At 39.2% G+C, this 10,352-nt stretch overlaps 1 protein-coding gene across 1 annotated transcript; it reads left to right on the plus strand.

The window, feature by feature from the left end:
- The first annotated feature begins 7,473 nt into the window (after positions 1 to 7,473).
- On the plus strand, positions 7,474 to 9,015 carry LOC126458464 (60S acidic ribosomal protein P1). Its single transcript, XM_050095535.1, has 4 exons — positions 7,474 to 7,671; positions 7,746 to 7,899; positions 8,461 to 8,565; positions 8,935 to 9,015. Exons 1-4 carry the CDS (start codon positions 7,600 to 7,602, stop codon positions 8,946 to 8,948), a joined length of 345 nt encoding a protein of 114 aa, XP_049951492.1. The 5' UTR covers positions 7,474 to 7,599; the 3' UTR covers positions 8,949 to 9,015.
- Positions 9,016 to 10,352: the final 1,337 nt, after the last annotated feature.

Genomic DNA, 10,352 nt, shown 5'->3' on the forward strand with positions numbered 1-10,352 from the left:
TGTGGTGCATCCAAGGAATACCACAGTCAACCTCCTCATTGTGAATGTACCATTTTTTGCAGCTGTTATTGTAGTCGGACGAAAATAGTTTACAATGCCATAATTATAAAAAGGACTGATGACAGCACACTCTTCTCAGTTTGCATGCATTTGTGAAGTGAGAGATTTAAAAGTGATCCACTCTTCATACTTTTTTATGTCCAAATGTTACATTGCTGGAAATGGATCCCTTATCTAAACTTTATCTAATAAGTCTACTCTGCACCACTAGAAGCCTATAATAGGAACTGTGGTACACCCTACACTGTATATTTTTCCCTCATTTCAGCCTTCCCTTGTTTGCTTAGTACTGCTGTGCTATCTGAGCTTGTCATTTTCATATAGATGCTTCTCTTTCCTCCTAAGTTTCTCTAAATTTATTGTTAGTGGTACCTATGTTTCCCATTGTCATGCATGCTTCTATCTTCCTTCATAATTTTGCACTTCATGTCAGTCTTATGTCTTCCCATCTGCATGCTTTATTTGCTGCGTTTGTACATTTTCTCCTTTAGCCAGTTACATTCAATATCCCATGTATTAACCAAAGATTTCTACTGGGCTTGGCTTTTTGTTTACTGGATCCTCTGCTACTTTCAGTATTTCATCTATTAATGATCCTTTTCATAACCAATACATTACGAGAGGAATCCATATCTGTCCTGCTCTTGGAAATGTTTTTCAGCTTAAAATTTTGTTACAAAATCTGTCTTACTATATACAATTTATGTGAAACCTCTCATTGATTTTGTTGGATTCTTTACTTTAGCGCAGGGAATTGGCTGTAAAAATTGTTTAGGAACAAAATAAAACTTAAACTTTATTAACACATAAAACATTCTATATATAGGCTACACACAAGACCATGTTGCCAATCAATAACCATAAAATGCCATTTCATAGAGGTCTAATGCAGTTGACACATTGTATCATACATATAACTATATGCACTAGAAAAATATTTTGTTCACATATCTCCAACAGCCTTAAGGTCTGTTTCGCATATATAACCTTCTTTCAGATTTTTAAACAAGCTTTAGCAAATATTAAATCAACCTCTTTGCAGAATTCTACCAGCTCTCTTCTCCTTTCATTCTTTTCGGCTTCTCTATTTTATTCTAATATTTTTCCTTCACTTCCTTTTACTGCTGTTGGATTCCAGTCCCCCATCAGAAATGAATTTGCTTCTCCCATAATAATCTGAATGATTTATTTTAATTCATCACAGATTATTTGAAACTCTTCATCATCTCTGGAGCTATTAGGAATATCAACTGATAGCGCTGAACTAGCTTCTTTCCTGCAGGGTTACAATAATGCATTGACTGTACTGTTCATATTGCGTTACTTGTATTAATATTTTTTATCCATTGTTAGACCTACTCATGCATTACCCCCATTTGGTTTTTGTGTTGATAATCCTGTACTGACCTTACCAGAAGTCCTGTCTTTTCACTTCACCAATGTCATTTCTTATCGTGAATAAGCTGTTGTTTCCATATGAGCGTACAACAGATATTCCTGCATATCAATCAATAATGTGGCTGTTAAAAGCTGCATACTGAAACTCACCACTGTTGAGCATGACTTTTCACCACAAAACAACAAAATTTGTGAATACGACTGTCATTGCTATTTTATATGTACCTTACTCCAATGGCTGCACCCCTAGTGACGTTCTTACACTAACAGTGCATGGTTCTGCGTACCCATCAAGAGACAGCAGCATAATTCAACACATCTCTTGATGCAAGGCAAATTTCCATCCCAGATAATCTGTTATTGAAAGGCACTGCCAAAGCCTAGAATGAGATTCGTATCATTAGGTTTAAGAACATTTTGCCACATTATTAAGTATTTATGTATGTAGATGAATGCAGAGCTCATTTCTGTGTGATAATGCTAGTTAATCATCTGTACAAGAAAGCAGAATGAGAGCATATTGAGCTAGTGTCGGTTTCTGAAGCTCTTGGGTGGGGATGGGGGAATCACCAGTAGGTTAAATGGATTTTTGTTCTCTGACTGTCATGTAAACTGGCGTGATAGTGAATCAGTAGGGTGTTTCCACAGGCCTGTTGGCTGGCAAGCGGAGTGATGCGATATTCATATGCAAGTTTTCACTGGCTGTGCAAATATAGCTTTAAGCCCTGTTTGTGCAGGGAACAAACTCGTACACTTATTTATTGTCCATAGACAAATACGATATTTCTTTTGGGTTGTGGGTATATGGTACAATTCATGTCACAACTTTCTAAGATCACTTACGAAAACCCAATACCTTTCAATTACCTACGACTACTGTACTGCAAATGAAGGCAGTCTGACCCTCTGAGGGAAATTTATTATCACTTATTAGCAAGATACTCCTTCAAAGCCACTTCAATGAAACTTCGCTTCAAACTTTGTATATACTTCAGAAGTTTGTACCCCATGTAATAGAGGGTGTTGTCTTCACCTTTCGAGCTATGTCTTTCCAGACAATAATCACCGTCTCTTACAGCATTGTAAGTATGGACGTCTTTGTTTAGACTGTTGTGCTGCTTGTATCTTAAAATAATTTGTACAGTTTTAGAGATCCAAATTAATGGCAGTGTAAGTGATTTACTCCTCAACGTCCCTTTGTTTCACTCATTACATCTAAGGTTGCTCAAAATCCTAATGACCGTTTTTTAATCTTTTTAAAGGACGAATACTCTATTTATATGCTTTGCTACAGCATTTTCCCATACTTCAGTTCCGCACCATCACCTTGGTAGGCCGCTAAATGTTTTCACATGTGTGGTCGGATTTTATACTAGCAAAGTTTTCAAGATGGTGTCTACTGAAGTTATTCTCGTAGTTGTAAACGTAGTTGTGTGTAGATTTCACCTCAAGAACTTCTAGAAACGTTAATGAAGAGACTGGACCTCGCAAATACTGAATAAGGAAACAGGTGTCTTATACAAATCATAATGGGTGTCGAACATGCTAATAAAGGAGTCTTCGGCAGGGAATGAAGTGATATTCAAAAATACATTTGAATGAGTAAAACAAAGTTTGATTTAATTCTGATCTTGTTTCTTCCTGTACATGAAAGTTAGATATCAGTGTGCTTTCAGGTAACACTGAGGCATGCACCTAGCAGAGTCGCTCATACTACCATATCATACATTTCTTGCGTTCCTCAAACCACAGCTTCAAAGATTTTTATGAAATGCTGGCTGCTATTTACAGTATGGTACCCTATAGGTGCATTTGAAACTAAGGCTCTTATCTGAACAGTTCTGTTTTGTTTTATTCTTTGTCAGAGTTCTGAGAAGTTAATATCTGCACTCAGGGCTGGGGCAAAAGCTTGTTATCATTATACTGAAATCAAAATACCTTTAAAATATTGACATACCTGCAGATGAATACATTGCACTGCGGTAAATGATACTGAGTTACTTCCATTCTATTCAGTGGTAAAAGGGTGCTGAAGGATGAAATGAAACTCTTATTACAAAGTCTAAGAAAATTTTACTAAGTATTTAGTTACACTATGTGATCAAAAGTACCCAGACACCTGGCTGAAAATGAATTACAAGTTTGTGGCTGCCTCTATCGGTAATGCTGGAATTCAGTATGGTGTTGGCCCACCTGTAGCCTTGATGACAGCTTCCACTCTCGCAGGCATATGTTCAATTAGGTGCTGGAAGGTTTCTTGGGGAATGGCAACCCATTCTTCACATAGTGCTGCACTGAGGAGAGGTATCAATGTCGGTCGGTGAGGCCTGGCACGAAGTCGGCGTTCCAAAACATCTCAAAGGTGTTCTATAGGATTGAGGTCAGGACTCTGTGCAGGACAATCCATTACAGGGGAGTTATTGTCGTGTAACCACTCCGCCACTGTCCGCCCCCGGTAGCTGAGTGGTCAGCGTGACAGACTGTCAATCCAAAGGGCCCGGGTTCGATTCCCGGCTGGGTCGGAGATTTTCTCTGCTCAGGGACTGGGTGTTGTGTTGTCCTAATCATCATCATTTCATCCCCATCGACGCGCAGGTCGCCGAAGTGGCGTCAAATCGAAAGACCTGCACCAGGCGAACGGTCTACCCGACGGGAGGCCCTAGCCACACGACATTTCATTTCATTTCACAGGCCGTTTATTATGAACACGTTCTCGATCGTGTTGAAAGATACAATCGCCATCCCCGAATTGCTCTTCAACAACAGGAAGCAAGAAGATGCTTAAAACAGCAATGTAGGCCTGTGCTGTGATTGTGTGAAGCAAACCAATAAGTGGTGTAAGCCCCCTCCATGAAAAACACCACCACACCGGAACACCACCGCCTCCAAATTTTACTGTTGGCACTACGCACAGTGGCAGATGACGTTCACAGGGCATTAGCCATACCAAAACCCTGCCATCGGATCGCCACATTGTGTACCATGATTCGTCACTCCATACAACGTTTTTCCACTGTTTAATAGTCCAGTGTTTATGCTCCTTACACCAAGTGAGGCGTCGTTTGGCACTTACCCTCGTGATGTGTGGCTTATGAGTAGCTGCTCGACCATGAAACCCAAGTTTTCTCACCTCCCACCTAACTGTCATAGTACTTGCAGTGGATCCTGATGCAGTCTGGAATTCCTGTGTGATGGTCTGGAAAGATGTCTGCTATTCCACATCACTACTCTCTTCAACTGTTAGCGGTCTCTGCCATTTATCACAAGAGGTCGGCCTGAACACTTTTGTGCTGTATGCATCTCTTTACGTTTCTGCCTCACTATCACAACGGAAACAGTCGACCTAAGGATGTTTAGCAGTGTGGAAATCTCGGGTGCAGACGTATGACACAAGTGACACCCAGTCAGCTGACCACATTCGAAGTCCGTGAGTTCCGTGGAGTGCCCCATTCTGCTCTCTCATAATGTCTAATGACTAATGAGGTCGCTGATATGGAGTACCTGAGTGCCTGGGAGTAGGAGGCAGCACAATGCACCTAATATGAACAGCGTATGTTTTGGGGGGTGTCTGGAAACTTTTGATCACATTGTGTATATAGTCGATGACAAAGCTATTTTTTGACTATATGTGCAAACAAACAACTCTAGACCTGTGTCGAATTAATGAATGCTGAATGAGTGCAGATCCACTTACTGGCACTTGTTGAAACCCTTGAGTGACAGTAGACGACGTTGCACAAACCAGTAAGTTGAATGGCTTTTAAATTTTCTGTCATCGGCAAGGTGTTTTCACAGCCTGCTGGTTGTCAGGTGCAGTGGTAGGATGGTCCATACGAAAATTTTTTGTTGCCGCTGGGAACCCGAGTTTACACATGGTGGTTTCATTCTGCTGTTCGAACAGAGACTGTAAGTTACTTGAAGAAATACAGAAGCCTGCTAGCTTGTTGCATTTCTCCAAGAACTTTAATCAACAGTCATGCCGCGTGGGGTAGTCATGTGGTCTGAGGCGTCTTGCCATGGTCCACGCGGCTCACCCCATTGAAGGTTCGAGTCCTCCCTCGGGCATGGGTGTGTGCGTCCTCCGTAGCGTAAGTTAGTTTAAGTTAGGTTAGTGTGTAAGCTTAGGAACCGATGACCTCAGCAGTCTGGTCCCATAAGACCTTACCACAAATTTCAAGATTTTTCCAACAGTCATGGAGTTTAACCGCTATTAAAGACGATTCCAACAGATGGCGATGATGATGTTTGGTTTGTGGGGCGCTCAACTGCTGGTCATCAGCGCCTGTACCAGGTCCCAATCTTTACACTGCCCAGTTTTTGTACACAGTCCAGACTAACCACTGTCACGAATGATGATGATGATGAATTAATGAATACAAAACAAACACCCAGCCCCAGGCAGAGAAAAATCCCCAACCTGGCCAGGAATCGAACCTGGGACCCTGTGATCCAGAGGCAGCAACGCTAGCCACTAGATCACGAGCTGCGGACTTCCAATAGATGGTAACAGAACGGCAGGCGACGTCAACGTCAAATGGTCGTATGTTCACAATAGGCGGATCATCAACATGTCATTTCTCTTAACCCAGTACTGAAAATGGTGCAATGAAATACCGTATGTCATTATAGTGTCAGAATTAAGGAACAGCTAATGCTAAAGATTATTAACAGCAAAAGTGAACTTCATAGTGGATGTTCTTGATAAAGTTTGTGTGGTAGACTACTGAAAAGTGAAACAACAATGAAAGTGTCATTCAATTAATTCAAGATATCGACATGTATTTGCTATCAAAAATATGTACATACAAATACATCAGACAGTATTTGTAAGGCAATACCTTACATTTATCTTATCCATTCTGTTTCCAAGTTTAAATAATGTGGGAACAACTACCCTTCATTTTTCTTCTTCAACAGAGCTGATTTATTCAGTGTTGAAGAAAGGTTACTTGATAAAATTTACTTATCAATTTATGTTCTTATTCATGCACAGTGTAGGCTTCTTCTCTGTGCAGGTACTGTAAAACTTCTCTTTCGCTATCAGGTACCTGGCCTCCTTTTGTGGAAGAGCATTCAAGACCAATTCACACTGGCCATCGCGTCACGTCACTTTCCGTCCCGTCAAAACATTCTGCAATGTATTTAAATGGCGCCATCCGTCCTGTCACAGCAGAGCACCGCCACAGTTTCTCAGGAAGAAAGTTTTAACGGTCATCTGTACGTTACTGATCAAGTGACCCCCAAGCTCATTTCCTCCCTATATACAGTTATGCGCAGATATTCCTATCTCTTTTCATCGTGCTTTTCTTGGTTTATATAAACTGTTTGTTGTTCGTTATTTGATATAAATTGTTTAGTTTCGTTATTTCTTTTTAAAATTTATAATAAATAAAGAAAGATTAACTGAAGCATTGAGGTAGCAGTCTAAATTGTATGATATGAGTGTACTAAATTACTCGCCCTCTACTGCATTTATAAAGTGGGTTCTTATAGATATAGTGTCTTATTTCTTATTGTACAACGAAATGGATTGTAATGTGGGTACAACTTGTTATGAAAAAAGTATTGTGGATAGAAACAAATTGATTAGTAGGTGGACTTTATTTTAAAGTTGTCATCTATTTGTAGTGTTTCATAAAGAAATGAACTGAAATCTTCAGACACTGAAAAAAATTTGTTTAAATATATGTAGCGTGACGTGAAGTGACGGGACGATCAGTGTGGATAGCACCATTTGAAATGCTTTGCAGAATGTTTTGACCGGACGCGACGTGACGGAAAGTGGGAATTGGCCTCTAGCACACGCGCCACCGTCCCCTCGTCGTCAACGTCAAAGTTTTCTTTCCAGTAAACGTTGACGCCTGTTTCCGCTCTGTCGACGTCATTTGAAATAGATTGTAGATTATTTGACATTCCGTGGCTTCAAGTGTGAATCGACTTTTTGTGTTGATTGTTTGACCATCGATCAAATGAAGTACTTGCATTTTGTCTTCAGCGGAAATTCAACCTCTTTGAAATGAAGAAGTGGGAATTGTGACGAACGGGCTTCCTCTTGCACATGTGCTTGTTCTCGTAAGGAGCTAAGGCCTGTTTGGCGACTTGCACTTGAAATTAGGTAGCAAAGGAGATATTAAGGACATCATGTCTAACAAGTCTGAATTAGCGTGCATCTACTCTGCCTTGATTCTCGTCGACGATGAAGTCGCAGTAACTGTAAGTAATTTCTAACTGCGTAACGTTGTTTGATTCTCAGTGACATTGGTTATAATATGAAATTTTTCTTTAAGGGCGAGAAAATCCAGACTATTCTGAAGGCAGCAGCAGTGGATGTTGATCCATACTGGCCAGGATTGTTTGCAAAGGCACTGGAAGGAATTAATGTAAAAGATTTAATCACAAACGTGGGTGCTGGCGTTGGAGCTGGTCCCGCTGTTGGAGCAGGTGAGTGTTGCTTCTTGGTAGTTATTTTCTTTCTTTATGTGTAGTAGTAGTAGTAGTAATAGTAGTAGTAGTAGTAGTATTTGTTTGTAACTTAGTTACTTGTCAACATTAGGCAAGTCCACGACATGCTCAGATGCGAATTACACGAATTGTGTTGGTATATGCAATTGAGTACTTTACAGTAAGACGTTAGAGCCTCACCAGTAGTATTTCTTCCAATTAGCACAATTTTGCACTCTCCAGGGGGAAATGAATTTATGCCGAAGTTACGAACGTTATATTAAATCTGGGTTTGGCATTAACAATTAAACGCTCGACGGGATATATAAGCTAATAAGACATGGGCTGTGTATTAGTTGTATTTGCATTATTATACCTAACGTAGTTAATGGTTTCTTTCATCAAAGAGGAAATACAGGGCAATGCTAGCCTGTTTTGAGAGTTGCTGGACTATTTGCGTAGTGTGCTTTCCAGCAGTAGTCAAAACTTTATTTCTAAGTTTCTTATGGCGGTTTTGAAACGTTATTAAAACACTTTACTATGAAACTTTGGTTTTTACAGCCCCAGCTGCTGCCGGTGCTGCTCCAGAGGCTGCGCCAGCTGAAAAGAAGGAAGAAGCCAAAAAGAAAGAAGAATCGGAGGAATCTGATGATGACATGGGTTTTGGTGAGTTTCTTCATAAATTGAATATGGCCCTGTACAGCTTTGTAGGTTATGATGATCAGAATAACATGTTGTTGGTTGGGTATTACGTACTCTCAAACTTAGAGTTCATGTTGATAGTCATTGGAAAATGTTAATTTCAGTTGTAGTTGGCAAAGAACGAGCAATTATAAATGTAGTGAAAATATGTATCTTAATTTGTGATTGAGAGATAATAAGTTTAAATCTGGAAATATACATTTCGATTTGAGATGATTAACTGTATTAGCTTCTGATACAAGTGAAGATAAAAATTCTATGATGCATTTGCAGTACAATTACTAATTTTCAGTGGCAGATTTCGAAATCCTAATTCTGAATGTTTTGTTTCAGGTCTCTTCGATTAAATTGTTTCATTCCACATGGAGTTGTACAGTTTTATTGTACATTAATTGAATAAAGTTTTCTAATCAATTTTGTACTATCTTTCATTGTGAAGCTTTCCTGAAATACAGTTTTTGAGATGTGGACTGTAGCACAGACGAACAAACAAAAAATCGAAGTGATATTTAAATGAGTGTTTTGTAGTATCCTGATCTTGTTGCAGGGGGGTATTATTTTGAGTACTTTGAGATTGTGGAGAAAAGTAGATTGGATTTTTAGAGGAATGGTTGTATTAAAGTGCTCGCTAGTCACGTCTGGATTTACCAGGATCAATATCAATGGAACACATTCCAAGTGAAACTTGGAGTGTGAAGAAGTGTGGTGTTGGTGTCAGTGAATTTTTCAGCCCATAATTATGGTTCCAATGAAGATTTGAAATAATTGATATTGTTTAAATTAAGGCTGTGTGGCTACATATTAAATTTGATGTGTTCAGTTTGACAGAATACTTCAAAGAAATCTTTGCTATTAGCATGTGATGAACTACAATGGAAGGCTTTAGTGACTTGGATTGTTGGCATACTTATATATGAAACTGGTTGTGTGAAAATTTGGAATGGAGTATCACACTGGTTTGACAGATCTTAATTTAGACAGTATAAATTAAGACACTAATGCAAGTTGCAACAGACAGTTGGTTTGGGAATGGGATTGATACAGGTAGTTAAAGTAAATATTTTCTAAAAGTGTAGTTTCCTGCTTCTGGGTTTTGCATGTAAAATTTTAAGGTGGATTTGCAGTAAATGAAATGTGCGTACTTTCATAAATGAATATAAAGTGAGTAATGTTGCTATTTGCCCTTGTTTTCTGTATTTTTGAGAACTATATTTAGTTCACACAGCCTGTCAGGAATAGAAGTGGTCAGAGCGCTGCCAAGTAGCAATACAGTTAATATATGGTAGTGGTCTGTTGTGGACAAGTTAATTTAGTGATATATTTGCAATTTAGATGTATGTATAGTTGGCCCAAGATGTCAGCCTACCATATCAAAGTTTCACTGGTAAGGTCGGTATTACACTATCAAATTTCGTTGTCAAAGATGTGATCAAATATTCCGTCAGATATATTTGACAAAGATCTTTCACGTAGTGCTAGAAGGGGTATTACACTGTCATCAAATTTTTTGTCAAAGTTAAAGATGGGAAGAGCACACCACAGAACTGCAGAATCGCCTGTATTTGCTATTTGTGTTAGCAGACATAGGCAACATAAAAATGAAAAAGCTTGCATATTTTGCCTACTTTCATTCCATGTCGTCATGGGATAATATTTTTGGGTAAATCTTCAAGTCAAACAAAAGTTTTCGAAGTCCAAAAGTGTGTAGGCCTAATACGTATTATTTGTGGAGTAAATTCACGGACGTCCTG

This window comes from Schistocerca serialis, chromosome 2 (assembly GCF_023864345.2).
Source record: "Schistocerca serialis cubense isolate TAMUIC-IGC-003099 chromosome 2, iqSchSeri2.2, whole genome shotgun sequence".
Taxonomy (NCBI): Eukaryota; Metazoa; Arthropoda; class Insecta; order Orthoptera; family Acrididae; genus Schistocerca; species Schistocerca serialis.

Bases quoted from the DNA above. Each gene is read 5' to 3' on its own strand.
- LOC126458464 (XM_050095535.1), top strand. From the start codon at position 7,600: ATGTCTAACAAGTCTGAATTAGCGTGCATCTACTCTGCCTTGATTCTC. The intron at 7,672-7,745 runs GTAAGTAATTTC...TTTTTCTTTAAG, and splicing joins ACGATGAAGTCGCAGTAACT to GGCGAGAAAATCCAGACTAT. The intron at 7,900-8,460 runs GTGAGTGTTGCT...TGGTTTTTACAG, and splicing joins TGGTCCCGCTGTTGGAGCAG to CCCCAGCTGCTGCCGGTGCT.